This window comes from Periophthalmus magnuspinnatus, chromosome 7, assembly GCF_009829125.3.
Source record: "Periophthalmus magnuspinnatus isolate fPerMag1 chromosome 7, fPerMag1.2.pri, whole genome shotgun sequence".
In the NCBI taxonomy this organism is placed as follows: Eukaryota; Metazoa; Chordata; class Actinopteri; order Gobiiformes; family Gobiidae; genus Periophthalmus; species Periophthalmus magnuspinnatus.
Genome location: NC_047132.1, coordinates 20,176,565 through 20,198,169, shown reverse-complemented (window position 1 = coordinate 20,198,169; position 21,605 = coordinate 20,176,565). Strand labels below are relative to the sequence as shown.

Sequence of the window (21,605 nt, the reverse complement as noted above, 5' to 3'; positions counted from 1 at the left end):
CTCAGAGATATGTGCAGTATTGCCCAGTACAATCTCTTTTATTAAAGTAAGATTGTTACTCAAACCAGACAGTGCCAAATGTTTGTGCTAACCCTCTTTGTATTGATCGGTGTATTTATCCTATTAAGGGTGCGCAATAGTGGTGGATGAAGTACTCAGTTTAGTTACATATGTGAAAATACAGATGCAGAAGGAAAAAGTTACTCAAGTAAAAGTATCACATGCAAAAATCTGCTTAAGTAAAAGATGATACAGATTTTGGTCAACAGTAACAATACGAATCAATTTCTTAATTTTTTCCCATGAATTCTGTGCATTTATTTCTGCTCAAAGTTGAAACTTGAACTTAAAAACTTCAGTCTGGATGTTGCCATGGACATAGCCAAAATAACCCCTCAAATCATATGAAAAGTACTTTTTACTTTTCTTTTCAGTTCAAATAGTAGTGGAGTACAAGTACAGATGCCTGCTCTCAAATGTAGTGACATAAAAGTAAAAACTATCCAGTGTAAAATTTATTTAAGTACAGTACAAATACAAAATTTTTTACTTTAGTACAGTACTTTAATACTTGTACTTTGTTACCTTCCAACACTGATGCACAATGTAACTTTTCTGGTGGAGCATGAGCCAGCTGCTTTTTTCAAGGGTAGATGTTACTGTTTTGCCTGAAATGTTCCACAGTATGACATTAGAACTCCATGGACTCTATCTCCATGGAGACAAGCACATGGCACCACCAAGAAAAGTAATAGGTAAAATCTGTGTATATGCGAGCCTGCTCAGATTAAGACTGCATGTTGTCTTTTTAGCAATAAAAACATATTTAATTGACACTTTTTAACATCTCCATAGAGACAACAGGTGTTGGACGACCTCCCAGAAATTTTAAAGGTTCCATATTATGCAAAATTGACAGCTGTGAGCTTCAGGCCACATTAGGATGTTGTTTCCTCTTCAAAAACAGACCTGGAGTTGGGTTTTGTTTCATTCGCACATGGTTAAGTAACTCTTTATTATTAGTCTGTGTACATCGTCAAAGCTCAAAATGCTCTGTTCCATCTTGTGATGTCATGAAGTGGTAGTTTTCAAGTTAACAGCTCCTTTTACCTTTTGTTTAGTAGAGATTGGGGTTTTCGGGGCTGAAATTATGAAAATGATTCTCATGTATATAGTTTAAAAACACAATGGAGCACTCCCTGTATTACCACATGACATCACAAGGTGGAACAGAGTGTTTTCTGTTTGAGAGAAGAACTCAGCCTAAACATGCAGGTTTGTTTGTGTGTTAAACATGTGTGAATGAAACAAAACAAAACTCAGGGTATGGTTTTGATGAGGAAACATTATAACACAGCTCAGAAACAGCGTGACATTGGCCCTTTAAGTAGTGCACCCACTAAACGAGGATTACATGTAAACCAAATTGGGTAGTTTGATCTATGATGGTTGAACTGTATATTACACAGCCTTCTTATTCTGAAAGACATCATCTAGCTCGTATTATGTCTCATATTTACTGTCTGATATCAGATTTAAGCATATTTACTTCCCCCTTTACTATGCAATATTCTGTTTACACCCAATTTCAATAAGTCCCCTCTCCATCTGCCATTTTTCATTCTCAATACCGATGCTATCTGTTGTTTATGAAAGCATTCCGGGATACACTGACTTCACTTTATTTGGGCGCATTTGGCCGGCACAACACAACGCCAAAGAATTAATGAAACCGTGATTGAATTCAGGCTCTGTTTTGTTCCTCGGCATCAAAAAACATGCAAACCACTGCCTTTGATTTTGACTCTTTGTTTGATCCACTCTCCCAATGGCCGTGTAGTATGTGTGTGTTTGTGTGTGTGTGTTTGTGTGTGTGTACGTGAGTCTGGGCCCTGTCACCTGACTTCCTGCCAATCACCTGACACCTCCAGAGGAAATGAGCCTTCTAATCAGGAAGTGGTCCGGACAATAACCCGGGCAGAAGAAAAAGGGGGGCGCTTTATAAGGAACACTGGGGGGAAAATGGCCTTCGGATGTGACAGGGAGGTACTAGTACATTTTACAAGCTGTTTTACAAACTGGAGGCAATGTGTTCTAAAGGCGCGGACACGAGGGATGGGTTTGAGGTTGGACGGCGGGTGAAAGTAATATCTGGACTGAACTACAAGGCTCACAAGACCGTACTAAAATATTAATGGGACTTTATTAACTAAAATATATGAATGAAAATATATTAATGAAACATATTATTATATTTTATTTTTGTATTTACTTACCTATTTATTTTATTTTATTTTTTTTAATTTTATTTATTTATTTATTTTTTTTATTATTATTATTATTTTTTTCCATAAATGGTCACACTGTCACATATTTATATAGCACTTTCCCACTTTCAAGGTAGTCAACGCGCTTTACATCAAGGAACCACTCACCCATTCACACACACATTCATACACCAGTGTACGCACAAACTGGGGGTGAGGTGAGTTAAGTGTCTTGCCCGAGGACACAATGACAGCATTCAACTGTAGAAGCTGGAATCGCACCGTCAACCTGTGGATCAGTGGATTTTACTGCTCTTTTTTTACTGTATGTGGTTTTGGTACAAGCTTTTATAATTTTTATTTGGTGTTTCGATGAATTGGGTCATGTTTCTTAATGTTTTTTTATGTTGTTCTTTTTCTCACTTCAATTTATCCATTTATTTAATCTCTGTAATCTCAACTATAGACATTTTTTGACGCATAACTATTGGTTTTACACTCTTGTTATACGCATGACTTAACAAAATGCATTGCTACTACAAACACGATCTCTTGTTTTAAAACCTTGTAGTCTCACTTTTATGCCCGCCCCTCATTAAAATCTGTTTACCATGCATTTCTTTACACAATGAATCCTCTCCTCTTAGCTGGATGACTTTTATCTGAGCTGTGCGTGTGTTTTAGTGGCTGGTAGTTTAGTTTCATTAACTGGGTGTAAAGTAACTCTGTCATTAACCTGGCTCTCACCCAAATGCCTCCATGTAAAGCAGATGTTACCAAATGTGTGAGATTCCACCAGCACAGCTCTAACGGCCATTCGAACATTCGCCTTTATGGCCAATGTTAGTGCACCGGCGCGACAATAAAAACGCTTTTCTGCAGCCGACGCAATTTAAAGTCTCTCAAGCAAGATAGATGGTGATATTGTGCTCGCCCGCAGATATCAGACTACAGCGCGCACTTACTTCCCCATCTGTCAGCGCGCTCGGCCAATCAGGGAGCGGCGTTCCTCTATATCCTCCTGCCATTTTCCCCAGCCTATGTCGTTTTTAAAGACCATTCTCACCAATTCGCCCCCGTTCCAGTGCAGTCGTTTTACTCCCTCCAAGAGTTGCAGTTGTAGGAGAAATAGGAAGAAGAAAGTAGACAGTAAAGCAAGGAGTACCGTCTTACAGATAAAAGGTAGACATTTTTGGAGAAGTTATTTTACTTACTCATCGCGTATATGTCGCATCACAGTGGCAAGCTTTTGATAGCAAGAAAGACATGGACCAAGTTTTTTTCATGTATTTTTGCTTGTTTTCTAACTATCTGGGTGTTTGTTTGTTTTTTTGTTTTTTTACGATTAGTTAAAATAATAAGAATTCATTTTTGTATAGCCAAAAATCAAAACAGCATTCGCTTTGCAAAACTTCACAAAATGGTTAATTTAACCAGCGAAATGCTAGAAAATCAGTGAAACAGCCACTGGTCTGAACTGTCTTGTCTTTTGACCTTCCATTCTTGGCAAGGAAAAACTCCAGTTATTGTAATAGATGTGATTAGTGTAGTATTTGGTAGTAACTAGATTCTTATTTTCATTAATTCTCCTCCTACAAATATTTTATCCCTAATTTCCAATGTAGACTGGTCCATTTTTGTTAAATCCAGTCATGTTATAGTCCCAGTTTTGATATGAGGTTTTGTTCAAGCAGTTGTTGTAGTAAACTAGTGCAGTAGAGGTACTTTGTTGAAGTAACAATAGTATTAGCCCAGCAGCAGCCATAATATTAGTAGTAGTAATAATAGTAGTAGTAGCAGCATCCAGAAGCAATAGCCTAGCCTACTCTCGACCAATCAGAACGCATATTACTCCACATCCAACTGGTCCCACTGTAAACCCCAATTTTGGCATTCCCCTTATCACACAACTCATTTTCCTCCCCGTGACTTTAAACGACTAGCCCATTTCTCTTTCTCTCTTTTGTCTCCCTGCTCCCTCCCTCCCTCCATCTTTCTCTCTCTTCCTCTCATTTCCTTCAACTGCAAAATTGCCGTTCTGCGGTCGGGAGCCAGCGTCGATTATCTACGCCAAATTCCCCGATAGAGGAGTGTGTTTGTGGGGCCATTCAAGCACTCAAACCCCCTGTAAATAGCGCTACCCCCCCTTTAGCATCCATCGCACACACTTCCATACTGCTATCATGGGAGCTCGCCAACTGCACTGGGAATCCTGCTTTGAACGCTAGCCGCCACATATAAATATTATTTTCCGTGTTTTGGCTCCTCTGAGTGTTTTAACCCTTGCTGGACGGTCTGTTGTGTATAGCTTTAATTGCCTGGAAGTTCTGGTAAATCAAACTAAGAGGAAGAAGGCTCTTGAGAAATGGCAGCACGGGTTATTTCTTCAAACTGCATGTAATGAGCCATGTTTATCTAAGATGTAAACATTCCCACTTGGGACTATAGCCATGCATTTCAGGTGTTGGGAAGTCTTTAAATCGTGGAAGTTATATGGAGCTGATGCTTTAATCGCGAAATAAAATATGATGAAATGATGGGATAACAGTGGCTGCGGTTACATTCACATCCAAATCTGACTAAAATCTCATGTCTGGACCTTTACGATTATTTAATTCACGTGTAAACCACAAAATCTGATGTAAGTAATCCGACTGTGATCAGGAAGAAATCAGCATTGCATTAAATGTACAAAATCCATAGAAAGGACCAGATGACGCCAGGTCAAATCAGCAGAGAAACTGTATAAATCCAAAAATCCCATAGTGTGTAACATTCCAGACCAAGCAGCAGAAAAAAAAAGTTACATAAAAATCAAATAAACTTCAAAATAATTACTCTAACATCACAGTTGCAAATCATAATTAACCTTAACAATTTTGTGTACTGGAAAATTATTGGACCCTTATTTGAGAATTCTCTTTTGTGTGCTTTCTGTTTTGGTTGAAGTGGCCTACTTATCATTATTGCATTTCTCTGGGCAGTAAATACTCAGCCCTCAGAACACAATGGCACTGGTTGATGGAGCTAAATATTTGTGACAAACAAAGAGGCGGCACAGCGCTCAGAGTCCACTAGCCTGTTGACTTTTTCCACAGAATAAATGTTGGAAGTTCCAGCTTGGTGGATATTGTCATTATGTGCGGGGCTGTAGTGTCTCAATTCTGATGGAGACATAAGGATTGACATGAAGGTAGAAAGTGGTGAATTGTATGTAACGCTGGGCGATACGGTAATCAGAAGTGAATATTGAGCTCATCCCTGTGACGATGCATTGTTTGGGTCATATCATCGGGATTAATGCCACTGCCTGCTCAAACACCCTCTACTGATCAGCTTCTATAAAGCTCTGAATGACAGCCAATCACAGTGAAGTGTGCATGAAACTGAAAGCATCATCTAACTCAGGGGTGTCACACACATTTTCACCGAGGGCCACATGAGCAAAATGGCTGCCCTCAAAGGGCCAGATGTAAAATAAATATAACTACTTTTTTAACTTGTTAATTAACTGTTTCTGTATTTATTACTTATTCAAGTTACAAACATTGCATACATATTTGCCTAGATGTAAAAATATGTCTGTGTAACTGTGTATCTCCTGATAAAATTACACTTAGGACCATCAAACCTTTTAATTTACCCTGTCGAGGGCCACATAAAATGATGTGGAGGGCCACATTTGGCCCACGGGCCTTGAGTTTGACACATGTGATCTAACTCAAAGAAAATCATGATATAAATTCTTTTACTTTATCATCCAAACATAATTCTTTGGGAAAAGCAACCAACAATGCTAACATGTACTTTGTGATTATGAATAAAGCTTTTTTTTAAATCAGATGCAGACAGCACAGAGTAGTTTATTTTAAGTTTATTTTGACCTCGAGAGCTGCTTATACAATATATCTGTACTGGGGAAAGACTAATTTGCTGAATGCTTTTTGGATGCGACCATACTCTTCGTGCTTTGGTCTTGATTTGAGTTCAGTTTAGTCCTGATGTAGACTTGATTTAGTCTACTTCTAGACTATGTTAAATCCTGGTTTGCTTCCGCATTTAGTCCCAATTTTGATGTAATATCTGTGGAAGTAAATGTCTGTGATTCTTGTAAACATGTATTTCTTTTTTAGAGCACCCAGACGTAAAGTTTGGGCAGATTAAAATCCATGACATTCATTAAAACTTAACTGAAAATTCTTTTTAACAAGTCCTCATTGACACACCATTACATCTTAATAATACCCATAGTTATTGCTCACCAAATGAACTCGTCTCTGAGCTCACACCAGCGCGCTTCTGTTGTGATTGCGGTTTCTTTATCTGTAAAATATGGCTAAATCCCTGCACAGTGGAGGGCTGACAATGTGGGAATGGTGCATTGTTGAGGACTTAGAGAGATTAGGCATGATTAGGTCTTAAACAGCATTCACAGTGTAGGGAGTGTTACAGCTCTGGTAATGAGTGACGGCTCCGCGGCACCTGTCACTGCCCCGGGTCTCTGCGCAGATGACTCAACACTGTTCATTTGTTTCATTGCCTTTGGAGGTAATTCTGAGTTTCTGTGTGCTGACTGTTAACTCCTGTAAGTTCCTTCAAACCTGCTACGAGTGAATGGGGTAGATTTGCCAGTGTTATTGTTGTGTTTTGTGCTAAAATGCATGTGTGAGTGTGTGTTTGGAGGTAAACAAACATGAGAAAGTTATTCAGTCATGTTGGAAAGATGCATTCTTTTACTTTAAACGGGAAGAAACACACAAACCACCTCAAAACTGGGACTAACCCTGAACTTGACGATGAGCAAACCAAGTCTACAGAGCGATAGTGGCCTAGTTGGTAAAGTGTTCGTCCGCTGATGCGAAGGTTGGTGGTTTGAATCCTGCTCTCGACATAAACATCATTCGTAGAGCGTCCAGATCCACTGACCCACAGGTTGGCGGTGCGATTCGAGTGCCTTTAAGTTGGAAAATACTAACACTAAATAAAAATATGACCATTTACCATGACCATTTTACATCAGGACTAAACTGGATTCAAATCAGGGCAAAATCCGGATAAGTGTGTGCGCTGTCGTTAATGTCCGTCCCGCCAGAAACTTTCCAGAAGTAGATAGAAGAGCCAGCCTTTGTTTGTCTTTATTTGAATACGAGATGTTTAAAGTCATGACCAGCTCGTGCTCGCATACTCCACTCTGGCGGATGTCCAAAGCCTCCTTTGTGTTGTCGGGGGCCCGTGGGGGAGTGGGGTGTTCTCAGCTGTGCGTGGGGTCAGTGCTGGAATGTGGCTGTAAATGAAACTGTGTGTGCTCACTGTATGGAGCTCTCCGCCTCTTTTATCTTTATTAGAATCGCAGGTGGGAGACGCAAGCTCCATTCAAACACTTATTATAAGTCTGGAAACAGGGCCAAACTCCAGATCTCTAATGTGAGGCTCAGACTGCGAAAATGGCGTGTATCCAACTATAACCAATTGTGAATGTAACGCCATAGAATGCTATAAAGTTTGTAAATAGGTTTTCATTGGCTTGTAGTTTGGGCAGGGTAGTGATTCATCTTGCGGCATCTGATGACACTGCTTGCAATTGCTGTAAGACTTGGACGGCTACAAAGACTAGCTATTACGTAAGACCGGGCACATCTTTGTATGGATGGCTTACGGTAAATACAGAATACTTTAGTCGATTAGACATTTAAATGGCCTTAGTCTACCAGAATTTACATTAGTCAACTAATTATTGCAATAATAAGGATTTACAAGGACTAAAGCAGGAAGGAGGAGGCACGGTAATGGTAAATAGTCACATTTTTATATAGTGCTTTTCCACCTTCAAGGCACTCCAAGCACTTTTACATCAAGGAACCACTCACCCAGTCACACACACATCCATACACCAGTGTACGCAGACATTGGGAAGTGGGATAAGTGTCTTGCCCAAGGACACAACAACAGCATTTATCTGTAGGAGCTGAAGAGTGAATTTGGGAGTTGGGAGTTGCCTTTTTACACAAAACGCTGTTAACTGTATACTTAGTTGCATTTGCATGAACTCCAGACAGTTTTGGGACAGTTGCGTGGTCAGATCATAGAGATACTTCATAATATTAAGAGCTTTGAATTGCACCTCACTATGCCCCCGTTTAGTCTGCTAATTCAAGCACAAGGTCTTTAGTTAACCAAGAATTTCTTTAAACGCTTGGTCCATAGGAAGTAAAATTACCTCTTGCATAATGGCAGTTTTAAATTGGTGGATTGGTTAGGGGGAAACGTTTTTAATGTAGAAAAGGAGGAGGTCTTTTGCTGAAAATACACACATGTTTTATACATTTTGGTCTATTGAGACACAAACCTCTGTCTTTAAAAACACAGAAGCATCCAGTGAAGTATTCATTTTATTTGTGTAGTTTTTAACATCCACAAGCAGCTTCGTGTCCCCTGCCTTATCTTTAAATTGTTATTAATTTTACCGGGACTTGGTGAAAGCCTCATAGAGATAAAACTGGACAGGAAGTGGTGATGTTAACAGTGAGGTTGCTGGGTGCTTTTGTGCACAGAATTCAATAATTGGCTATGTATAAAACTTGATATCAGGACTATGTATTAACTTAATCTACTACTTATTGGCAATTCGACACTCATGTTACACTCAGTATGTTAACACGCACAAATGTGGACATACAAGTGTCTGAAAAATGTCAAAATGGCCACATAACTCTATTATAACAAACCAAGGTGCACTTTGCAACGTATTGTGACTTCCCATAGTAATTCCAGATTAAGATTTCCATATATTCAGTACACATACACACGTTTTACCTCATGATTCATTCCACACACTATACATCTAGACGCCTAATAAGACCAATGGAGTTAGCTGTGAGTCGACTGTGCCAGCCCGAATTAGCAGGTCACTATTATTCCCTATTAGCCGAGATATTCCGAATTAAAATCCCCTCACGTTCAAGTGGCTTCTCCAACATTCTTTGGCTGTCCTGGTGTGACCCATGGCCATCTGGTCCTCAGGAAGTCTGGACTTTGTAAATAAATAGACTGTATTGGATTCTGTCTGCATTCTTGGAAGTGCCTGCATCTCATAATGTCGAAATGCAATTTGCTACATATTCATTCGTCATTATTCTTTGTGAATTCGAAACTGTCTTGTCATTTTAAATTGGCTGTATATCATGGCCTTTTCTTTTGACCTTTCAGTTTGGCGCTCCACCAAGTAAAGGGGAAAAAGTGAAAGTGAAATAACGCTTGTATAACTTATTCGCTCAATTTTGTTGCCGTTTTGACTTCCTATTAACTTAAATAATAAGCTACATTTGGTTGAGTCATTTGCCGTGGCGTTTTGGTGCGTTTTAATTCTACGCGTGAGATTTTCATTAGCTGATGGACTGGCCGTGCTAGCTTAAAGGTCAGTGACGAAGGGGCCGCGGATGAAGCGTTAGCAAAAGGCGTGAAATCATTTGAACTTTGGAGGAGACAAGTGCGATGAGAGAAGAGTTCCAAAGCTACTGCGGCGTGATTCATTGTGTCTGATGAGCTCATTATGGAGGAAGAGGAGGAAGATCATTTGCGAAGATAAGGAAGTGGATTGGGTTTGTCAGTGCCAGCAGTACCGACGTGTACAGTAGACTTATGCACACATTGTTTCAGATATAATCCTGTTAGCTAAAGGTCAACAAGTTTACATTGGAGTATTTCAGGTGTAAGTTGTTTACCTTATAGTTCACTGCTTTGGCAAAGTGATATATGGTAGTGTGCAGTAAGATATGTACGTGAGATATGGAATGGCAACGACTGCAAAATTCATTCACTATCGTAAGTTTGTTTTTTGTATTGCCTCGTAGTGTGCACATTCAGTATTGTAGTACTTAATGTGTACAAGCATGTATTATATTCTAAGCTTTAGGGCTGTAGTCTTTAGTTATTTAGTCAATTCACAGGTCGCTGGTGTCTCGGTTGACCAAAATTTGTCTTAGTCTACTAATTATTCTTAACCTCCTGAGACCAAAACACATATTGGGTTGTCTAGGCCACAATGCAAATTTTTAGAAGAAGAATAACAGCATACAAGACAATGCAAATATATTCAATTTAGACATTTTTTAACTGTTTAGAATGTTTAGAGTATTTTTTTTTTTTTTTTTTTTTTGTTTTGTAAAGGCATACATCTTTCTGCTCCTGTCAGCAGCTCTTCACATGAGACACATTGTTCCAAGAGGCACAATTGTTGTTTCTCATTTTGTTTTTACATTCGGGACAAATGTTGCTGTGTTCAGGGTCTTAATAAATAGTTTTTGCAAATCATTATTCAAATGTTTAAAAAATGATTAAAATGTCAACATATGAGGACATTCGATTTACATCACTTTTCTCAGAAACTACATAATGTAAAACAATAATTCTTTGTATTTACACTCATCAGGTCCCAATCAGCCCAAATAACAAAGAGAAATGAATAAAGCATGTCATGCAAGAGCTCGGGTCAGGAGGTTAAGATTGTAAGGAATACTATGTACAACAGAAGATAAGAGAAGGTAGGGAGTGGATTATTTTAAGATTTGAGTGTGTATCCTGTGTTTAATCTGTCTTTTTCATATAAATATCATATATCATATCAATCGTCATATCATCAACTTGTGGGTCTCGATTTCTCTGTTTAATGCCTCTATTGGTCAGCCTCTGTACAGCTCTCAGTGACACCTGGATTTAAACAATCACAGTGAAGTGATCAAATTGAAATCATGGTATATATATTTTGACATATCGCCCCATGCATAGTCAAATCAGCTGTGTACCACTTACCAACATACACATCTTGCCATTCTCAATTAGCTATTCATGAAATTTCAAACAGGAATCCATACGTTAAAGATGATACATATATTTTAATCAGTCACATTCCAAAAAAACAAACAAACAAAAAAACAACAACATCTTTTCAGTCTTGTTTTTCAATTCTATCGATCCTAAACTCAACAAGTGCCATTCACAGTCTTCACTCAACATTGTGCAATCGGAAAAACATCACATCACGACATAGCAAACATCCTTCCAAACACCAAACAGAATGCTCCTCGCTTTCCAAAGATCGAATTGAGTGGAGTTTGCGTCATTCCTCATTTCACCGTAGTGCTTTCGGAGCAGAGTTTACAATGAAAATAGCATTACTGTAAATGTTTATTCTACCGCTGTGGTTGGCTGTCAGGAGACGTATGGGCCTGTCCGCATACAGTTAGTGCCGTGCGTGATGTGTTTGGACGTGTGTCGCTAGCTGTTTGAGTTGTAAATAAGATTGAATGGAGGCAGGGCTAGCACACACGCATGCATGCCTATAAGCGCGGGGAGCTAACACTAGCAGCAGCCGCCTATGTGAGATCCATGCTAAACAAGGGTGGTGTATAAATTTGCCTAAGTGTTTGGGCCAAGGCCTGTGACTGGGTGTGCAATCGATGTGCCAAGTGCAATAAATCAGTGCGGGACCAAGTGGGAAGGGCCCACAGCTTTATCTGATGTGGCAGGTGGGCTTCAGGGTCACCACACACACTCTTAGACGTTTGAGAAGGAAGACTGGATGATTCAAGGTTTTCTCACATTATATTAGGCTGAGAGAAGGTGCAATGGTCTGGGATTGAGTTGGGAGTTTGTGGTGGATAAACGATTAATTGGTGGATTGGTAGATTAGTACCAAAATATCTATATTTTGATACTAACATGATTCTCAAAATATTGACTCTAAAATTTTAATGCATTTTTCAAATACCTTATGTATAATTAAGTTTTAATGCACATAAGATGCATTAGATCAAGCAGGGGTGGAGAAAAAAAAGTCACAAAATTCTATAAGCCAATAATTATTTATTTATTTATTTATTTTTATTTAACCTTTATTTTACCTGGTAGGTCGGTTGAGAACCAATTCTCATTTTCAACGACAACCTGGCATAATAGTTAATACAAATAGGGAAAGCTAAAATTAATATTGTTAAAATGCAGCTTTTTGTTGTAATACAAGAAGTTAATCAGGTTCAACATTTGTGAATTTACCTTTTGGATATTTCATGACAAAATACAATGAAATTAATAGGGGAAATTTATAGGAAAACTTTCTATAGGAGCACCAATGCCATCCATCCATCCATCCGTTTTCTTCCGCTTATCCGGAGCCGGGTTGCGGGGGCAGCAGTCTAAGCAGGGACTCCCAGACTTCCCTCACCCCGGACACGTCCTCCAGCTCCTCCGGTGGGACCCCAAGGCGTTCCCAGGCCAGCCGAGAGACATAGTCCCTCCACCAATGCATTATATACAAAACCATTGGTATTGTTATTGGTATTGGATCCATATTCCAATAGTTTCCATAGTGTTACTTGGCATAAAAGCCCCCTATGACAAGCATAAACTACGAAGCGAAGAGCCTTGTGTTATATGTTCAGATATTACTCTAACCCTAGTCACTCTATTATTATTATTAGAAAATGCAAACACACAACTTATTCCATCCATGTGTCTTCTGAATTAAAAGTGGCTGAACTGACATACGTAGACTTACACTTACAGACACCCTTTCACTCTCACATGAATCCACTAAGGGCATATAGAGTCATCACTTCATCACATGCATGTTTAACAACAGTGGGAGGAAGCAGAGTTTCCAGAGTGAACCCATGAGAACACGAGGAAACCTGGGAATTGAACTGTTTTTGTCAGAACATAAAATATTTATAAAATTCTGGTATGATTTGTTTTCTTCATTTCCCTATAGTGTTAAAACAGATTTAACTTAGAATTACATTTGCATTTGGATGGAAGTTGGTGATTGAATTGCTAGCTTTTTCTTAAAACTATGGAATGTCTTATTTAAAATGCATAGTTTTATCACCACATTAAATCGCACTTGTTTTATCCCCAGACATGAGAATACTATTTCTTCAATTGTGAGCACGGTACATTCTGTCCTATTTGTCCACATCTGTACTTTTCTTATTCTTATTACTCCTCCATAAACTGCTCCATTTCTGGTTTTGATCACTCTAAAACATAAAAAACCCCGAAAATCAAAGTTGTTTTTCCTGCCATCGTGTTGTGCCTCTTATCTCCTCGTCCCAGTTTAGTGGAACAGCTGACATCACCAGCGCTAATGCTATACGACCACCGTGCCCATATGCTCTGCTGGCATATTTATAGATTTCATATAAAGTGCATCAGAGAAGGTGAGATGAGAGAGTAGTAAAGATAGTGTCACTTCAGAATGCTTTATAACGACTTTCCTGCGCCTTTGAAACTAGCTGCAGTGGGAATACTGTACTGGGAATGACATACAGTAAATATGAGGCGACCTTGCTTAGAGGTGCTTTACCGAAAAACACATTTTCTTATGCTGTCAACGCTGTCTTCTGCTGTTATTTTAAAATGTGAACTCACTCTAATGCAAAATACAAACTAAATAGAAGATTCTACACTTTTTGCTTGTTGTTGGTGTTTTTGTGATCTACTTGGCACTTCATCCATTAAAGAAATATAACTTTTGGAAAACGTAAATTTGGTCATTTTGCGGTTAATGCAAATTTGTCCATTAAAATACATAGCCATCTAAACACATTTTTTTCTTGGTAATTTTCTCCAAGTGAATGTTGTTTATTGATTATCTATTCAACCAAAGACATTCATGGTCAACAAGAGACGTGATTTGTGCATATAGCTGGTTAAATGCAATTGCGAACTTGGCAATTTCACATTGTGCCAACTCAAATTTGGATTTCAATTTGATTGCGATATATTGTGCAGCTTTAGTCTATGTATGATTGAGAGTCGGGACAAAAAAGGTTTTGAAAATAACTTTTTTCAACAATCTACATTTATGAGAGTTAAAAATTGTAAAAAAAATAAATAAAAATAAAAAAGTAAATAAAAAATAGTAATAAAAATAAAATACAAAATTAATTTAAAAAAATCCTAATAATAATAATAATTTTTGATAATAAATGGCTGTGTTTTTGAGAGGACCTGTCTTGTCCCGACTCTCAACAATCACAGCTAAACAAACACGATGAAACGATAATTAAGAATTTATTCAGTTATAGCAGTTGGCATTTTAACTGTTTCCTAAATGCTAAACAAAAGGATAGGGTATTGTAGATCTGATCCCATTAAATACTGTATAGAAGCGACACTGTACTGGGAGACCACAACTGGTTTGAGTGTGTGTGGGGTGGAACACTGGCCTTATTGTTGGGATGGGACATCAGCAGCATCGTCATAGCCCACTGTAATCACGGCCAGTCCACATGAAAGACACTATTGACAAGGAGAGAAGTGTCCTATAGGCAGAGGAGACACAGCCCAGCCTAATGAAAGGAGGAATGAGGCTGAAATAAGAGCCCGAGATAGCTCCCTAACCAAACTTCATTATTAAACAAGCGCTCGCCTTGTGCTTTGTATTAAGTCAGGCATAAACCAATGGACTGGGGAAATGGCTGTACAGAGGTATGGAGGAGGGATATAAAGATGGTACTTAAGATACAGGGCTATTAGAAAATGGTGAGGGATGAAAAATTATTTGAGCTTGAAGGAAATGAAATATGCAGTCAATGTGCACAATAATACAAGTTCAACTCTTTTAGAGATTACCACCATATTTGAAGTACATTTAGTAGTACCAAGAAATATTTAGAGTACATTTTATTATCCCTGTAGGGAAATTTGTCCCATCCTTAGCCCATCCGTCAATAGGCTCTGTGCACAGCAGCCTGTCACTAGCTCACTGTCATTTTTATTAAAATGGGAAAACATAAAATAAACAACCCATTAAAATTCAAATGAATTGAAATAAAGACTACCCAATAATTTTATATGTAGAATACTTCAGTTTGTGGCGTTGTTTTAATATTTATTTTACCTCGAAATTAGCAGTAGAGTTAGTATTCTAAACACAGAAGTGTCCTCTCGTGAAGTATCGACTTTGTGTAGTGTTTAACATGTTGTCAGTGACATCCACTGCCTTATCTTTAAATATTTATCAATTTTAGCATGAATCTGCAAAAAAAAAACATAATTGGGCAGGAACCCAGAGCCACATGCTTTGTCAAAACTTTACAAAGACGAGTATCTTGTCTCCCCGATTCCAGAGGGCTGGTTGACAGGTGGATTAGCCCATCAGAGAGACACATGCTCTGTTCCTGTAATAACAAACATGGTGGTTTAGGAGTGAAAAAATAAAATAAAATAAAAAATAAATAAATTAAAAAAAACTACAGAATCAACAAGTGAAGCATCAAACTCTTATCTCAAGTAAAAGAAGCTAGATATTTTCTTCTGAATGATATGAAAATTTTCGAGAGATGTCCTCTGCATTTGAGAAACGCTTGACACAAATGAGCAGCTGTGGTCCGATTCCAGACCCTCCTGGATTCAAATAGAATGTAGAAGGGACTGGCTGGTCAATTAAAACAGTGGACCAATTAGTAATAAATTAGTATACCTTAACCTTACTTCATGGACTTAAACTAGAAAATGGGAAGATACATATTAATGTTTTTTTTTTTTCCTGAACACATACAAGCCACAACTTATGCCTGTGTTTCCAAAGAACTGCATCTAAGACTAAATGTGTAGCTTTGGGTGCATTTCAGGCTAGACCTTACTTTGTTACACCATCATCTTCTACACCAGATATGGTGAAAATCCAGAGCAGAACACTGTAGAATAGCTGAGCTTTTTGATTCTCACTTATTCTCTCCCTATTTTCACTTTTACCAATCTCTCCTCCATCTCCACAGCCTTTGTATTGACCTGGGATGGAGCCAAATAGCTTTGACTCCGTTCCCTTTTCACTGTCTCTCCTGTTTTATCGGCTTCCTGCAGTTTCCCCTCTGTAGCTCCATGCTAAATATACAATAGAACAAGGATATCACTGACTCACCTTGTGCTTGCTATTCAAAAAACGCCTTCCTCTTTTACATTGTGGTTTGACGCACATCTGAGTTCATTTATTTTGAGAACATGGTTATCAGATTTTTATATCCTTCCATATGATCCATACTTGGGAAGTGTTTCAGGATTTAAATGCACGGACATTAGAATCAAGTGCTATTTTTTGCTTGTTTGTATCTTTCAGTATTGGGAAGACTTTATAATTACTGCAACAGAGACTTAATTAATAATGAACAATACTTTATTAAGAGGAAGAATGACTTAGTAGTTTCCCTAATCCTCACCCTTTGAATACGTAGTTACTAAGCCTGAATCATCCTCATTTCGATGACTACTTGTCCATTATAAATTAAGTATTGTTCATGCTAATTAAAGTGTGATTATTATTAAGAAGTACTGACAATTTTACCAGACCAAGATGTTTTCTGCATAAGTTCAAAGTTGTTGCGTAACGTCACAGATGTTTTACTGACAAGGTCTGTGTTTTCTCTTCCTCAGAGCTGGTGGTCGATGTGGATGAAGCCCAGAGAATGAGGTTGTAAGCTCAACTGAGGACCTAAGGAAGAGGGAGTTGCTTCTGGAAAGTCACCAAATTGCGAAAGTCTCTTCAAATATTGAACGCACCTAACCAGGATTACCTTCGCCAACTAAGACTCCACTCCCTCCCCTCACCACCATGTCCTCCCACCATTACCCCTCCCTTCTCCTCCTCCCAACCCTGTTCCTCCTCACCTACTCCAGAACCTTCTCGTCATCACCATCCTCCTTCCTCTCCTTCTCTCCACCCGAAGGAGGGCTTACGCATTTAGTGGTCAACAACAAAACCGGCGAGATCTACCTTGGTGCTGTCAACTGGATTTACAAGCTATCGAGCAACCTCACCAAACTTCGCAGCCATGTTACCGGACCAGTCACCGACAACCCACGCTGCTACCCGCCACCCGGAGTCCAATCTTGCCCTCACGAATTGATCCAAACCTCCAACGTCAACAAACTCCTCCTACTTGACGCTGCCCACAATCGGCTAATTGCTTGCGGGAGTACTTCTCAAGGGATATGCCAGTTTCTTCGCCTGGATGACTTGTTCAAACTTGGCGAGCCCCATCATCGCAAGGAGCACTACCTATCCAGCGTGGCCGAAGCAGGTACCATGTCTGGTGTGGTCATCTCTCCAGATATCTTTGGCGGCGGAGGTAAGCTTTTTGTTGGAACGCCCATTGACGGAAAGTCGGAGTACTTCCCAACCTTGTCAAGCCGGAAGCTGATGTCCAACGAGGAGAACGCTGATATGTTTAGCTTTGTCTACCAAGATGAGTTTGTGTCATCACAGTTGAAAATTCCTTCGGACACGCTGTCGAAATTCCCAGCTTTCGACATCTACTACATCTACGGTTTCAACAGCGAGCAGTTTGTTTACTATCTCACCCTCCAACTGGACACTCAACTTACCTCACCAGATGCCAGCAGCGAACAATTCTTCACCTCCAAAATCGTGCGTCTTTGCGTTGACGACCCAAAGTTCTATTCATATGTTGAATTCCCAATCGGTTGCACGAAAGACGGCGTGGAATATCGTTTGGTTCAGGATGCCTATCTAGCCAGACCGGGAACTCGCTTGGCACGGTCCCTAGGTATTCCTGAGCATGAGGAGGTCCTATTCACAGTCTTCGCCCAGGGTCAGAAAAACCGAGCCAAGCCGCCCAAGGAGTCTGCGCTCTGCCTATTCACGATGCGCAGGATAAAAGAGAAGATTAAGGAGAGGATTCAGTCGTGTTACCGAGGGGAGGGGAAACTGTCGCTGCCCTGGTTGCTCAACAAGGAGCTAGCCTGCATCAACTCGGTAAGTGTCTCCCACAAGTGTTTTGGTGTTCATCAGACGCTTTTAAAGTGATGCTAGGTCTGATTGCGGAGTGAACGAGAGATTGCAGTAAAAAATGTTTGGCAGGAAAACATAATTATCAAGTCTGAGTGCTTTTGATGTGTTTTTCTGTCCTGATTATAGAAATTAGTAGAAATATAGCCATTTTAGTCGGATAATGACAACTTCTCATTCTTAGCTTGCTTTTGGTTGACGTTTCTGTGACTATTGTTCAGTTTATCTTTTTCTCTTTTCTGGCCAATGGCGCAGAAATAGAATAATGAGCTGTGAGAGTGTTTTACTGAATAAAAAACAGTGGAAAAGCTACAACTAAAGGTGCACTATGCTTTTCTAGAGGACATATGCCATATTTTCCAGACAAGTAGCATGCCTTCTACCAGAATATTCACATACTGCAGTGTTTTGGGTTAGTGCAGTATACTTTTCCCCTTTAATACAGTACGGTTAGCATTTAGCTTTTTGACATATCCACACATTATTCACTGATAAAGGTCCATTTATGTCTTGGCCAAATTTTTCCAGCTGTTTTATACCTTACAACACTTCACAAAGAAAATCCACAACATATGTTTGGTGTTTGCTCACATATGGAGTATCATTCTCTCAGGACTCATCTACAGGACTTCTGTTGTACAGACATAAGATGCATTTCGTGTGCAATATGAAAACCCCAAACATGACATGAAAATTAGTAACAGTCTTTCTTACAATCCTGAATTCAATATACCCAATTTAGTGCTAACTTAAAAAAAAAAAAATTAATACATTTTTTTTTTTTTAAGCCAAGTAAACTATCAAGTCAAACTGTTACATAATATTCATGTTTTATGTAATTTTTTATCTAGTACTTGCTTCATTGAAATGCAGTTAGATGCTAAACTGTATTTTGTTGCACTCCACTAGTAGGGGTGTAATTGCAATAAATTTGAATCTAATCTAATCTAATCTAAAAATGACAGTTTGTGGCTTTGTTGATAAAATGCAGGTTTGCCAATACTGTTCTCAAACCTCACTGCAGCACCACAACCTCTGTCTTGGAGTCTCAAGTCAAAGGTACAAAATATACAAAAACCTTGCAAAAGCAGTCTCATTAGGGGTTTAGTTGATATAATGGAGACTATTGCGAATACATTTTAAAATCCCTTTGCTGCATCACAACCATAGCACAGAGAAACCACAGCATGATTATTACATCGCCTGCTTTATGTGCTCGCAGCAGCACCAGCTTTGATAAAGGTTATAGTACACTGCAAACATGAAAGTGCTAAGTCAGATTATGTCCTTACAAGGGGCTGGATTTGACATTGTTCATAAAACACTCTTAAACCAAATTGAATTACGCAGTTCACCACCGGGCCGAGACGCTACCCCATTTGTACATTAAATCAAATGTAGTTAAATATCTAGACACCATAATCAGACAGTATTGATTGAGTCTGGAGAACAAGGGTCATGTTTCCCTGCATCTACTGCAGCATTCCCAGCTGGATGCAGGTCGAGGAAGGCTTGTCTTTCCACTGGCTCGAGCATGAGGAGGTCTAGAGTTAGGGTGAACACCTCAAAATATGGAAAAAGAGGGACAAGTTGTTGAAAGTGGTGGGACATGGAGGGTTGGACTTATAGATAATAACTAGAGATGGAGAAACCGATTGATTATGATCCAACTGGTAGCCACTAAGCGTTTTGGGCCAATATGTTGGGCCAATATTCATAATTTTTAGTTTTTAGAGTTAATTTGAATTTAGTAAAAATTTATTCGCTATCTAGTTTTACTACAAACTGAATAAGAGAGCAGCGTAGTCACATTTTTGCAGTACCCCCCCTGGACTAAAGTGTTCAAATAAAGCTGTATACATACATTATTTATGCATTTTTAGGCAGCTGGTTGGTCCAAGCAAAATATCACCCTCTGCTAGAGATTTATCAACCCCATACTGTATATCAGCCAAACGATACTTTGGCCTGTGTCTAATAACTGCAATAACACCATACGATTAGCAGTTTTCATCAGTAGGCCTGTCATGATAGACACTGTATCGACTTATCGCATAAATTAATACATACATTACATTCAATAAATTTATTTTTCTGTACTACAATGAGATCTGGACTGTAAAAGGTCAAATTATGATCTTCTATGACACAATATAGACAAAACAAACTACTTAAATGTTGCATTTTGTTATTATTTTATTGCAAAGAATGTTGTATATTTAGACCAGTTTTGGGGGGATAATTCTGCTTTATGGTTTGGTTTCAATATTATCGTTTGTATATTGTCTATATTTACTTCAGCAATATATCAGACTTCAAAATGTGTTATCGTGACAGGCCTGTTCATCAGTTGTAATGCACAGATTGATTGGAATAGGTTCCAACAGCTTTCAACAATTTATAACCCTGAAACCTAGTAAATCATCTAAAAAATATTGATTTCTTTGTGTTGAAAAAGAAAAATCATGTTTTCTATATAAATCTGACTCTTAGTAAGTCGTGAACAAGTGGGACAAGGGGCATTGGCCTAAATGGCTGTGCAGGACAACCCAAAGAGGGACAGGCGGTCACCCTATCCAGAGGTGTGGAAGAATCATACGTGTATATTTCATCTGTGTTTGTCATTCTTGTTACTCTCTCTCTCACACACACACCCCACGTTCACACTCGCGCTCACATGCACACGCACAGCTCATGCATTATTCAACCCCTCTCACCTTCTGTTACTCAGTGGCTGCACCATAACAAGCTGCCATAAATCTCCGGACTGCGCTCTTCCTCCCGGTCTCTATCCACATCTTCTTCCCTACATCTGCATTGCTCTGCCGTTTAGCCGTTAGCATGTTTGTTTTAGCGCAATGATTTGCTCCTGTTTTAATTAAAGATGTAAGTGATTAATTGTGACTCTGTTATGTGCCATTAGGAATGTCGCTGATTAGGAATGCAGCAGACAATTAGCTAAAAATAAAGATGTGAACTTTCAATCAGATTAAAATGTATGTTTTTTTGGAAGCTATCAGTATTTACATAAACATCCCTCAGTCCATTTGGAAAGTACCAGATGCAGATAAGAGAAGGAGCAAGAGTATGTTATTTTTTTAGGCCTGTTATGGTAATTACTATATCGACGGAACAATATCTTTTTGGGGGTCAATATTTATTTGTACTATTTTTTACACTAGCAGGAAATGCTTAATTGCTTTAGGGGAATACGATAAGATCTGTGAACTTCTATGATGCATTATTGATACAAACTAATTACAAGGGTTCTGGTATTCTTTATATTTAATATTACAGTGTATTGTTAACAATATTGTACATTTAGAATAGAAAAGAATTTGGGTATAAATCTGCTTTAGGGTTATTGTGTCAGTGGTGTAAATTTGTTTCAGTATTATCATTTATCGTCTGTATTTACTTGAGCAATATATCGCACTTAAGAATTTAAAACCGTGACAGTCCTATGTTGTAGTCATTTAGTTTTCCAACTATGAACTTAATATCTTATAAATTAGCCATAAAAAAGGAAAAAA

General features: G+C 38.7%; 1 protein-coding gene across 3 annotated transcripts in view; it reads left to right on the top strand.

Annotated features, from left to right (window-relative positions):
- Positions 1 to 21,605, top strand: part of plxna1a (plexin A1a) — a 409,386-nt gene that overhangs the window by 50,144 nt on the left and 337,637 nt on the right. For all 3 annotated transcript variants that reach the window (XM_055223304.1, XM_033969420.2, XM_055223306.1), the window contains exon 2: positions 16,698 to 18,039. In XM_055223304.1, the coding sequence (XP_055079279.1) occupies positions 16,876 to 18,039 (1,164 nt within the window). In that variant the 5' untranslated portion in view covers positions 16,698 to 16,875. The remainder of the gene's footprint in view (positions 1 to 16,697; positions 18,040 to 21,605) is intronic.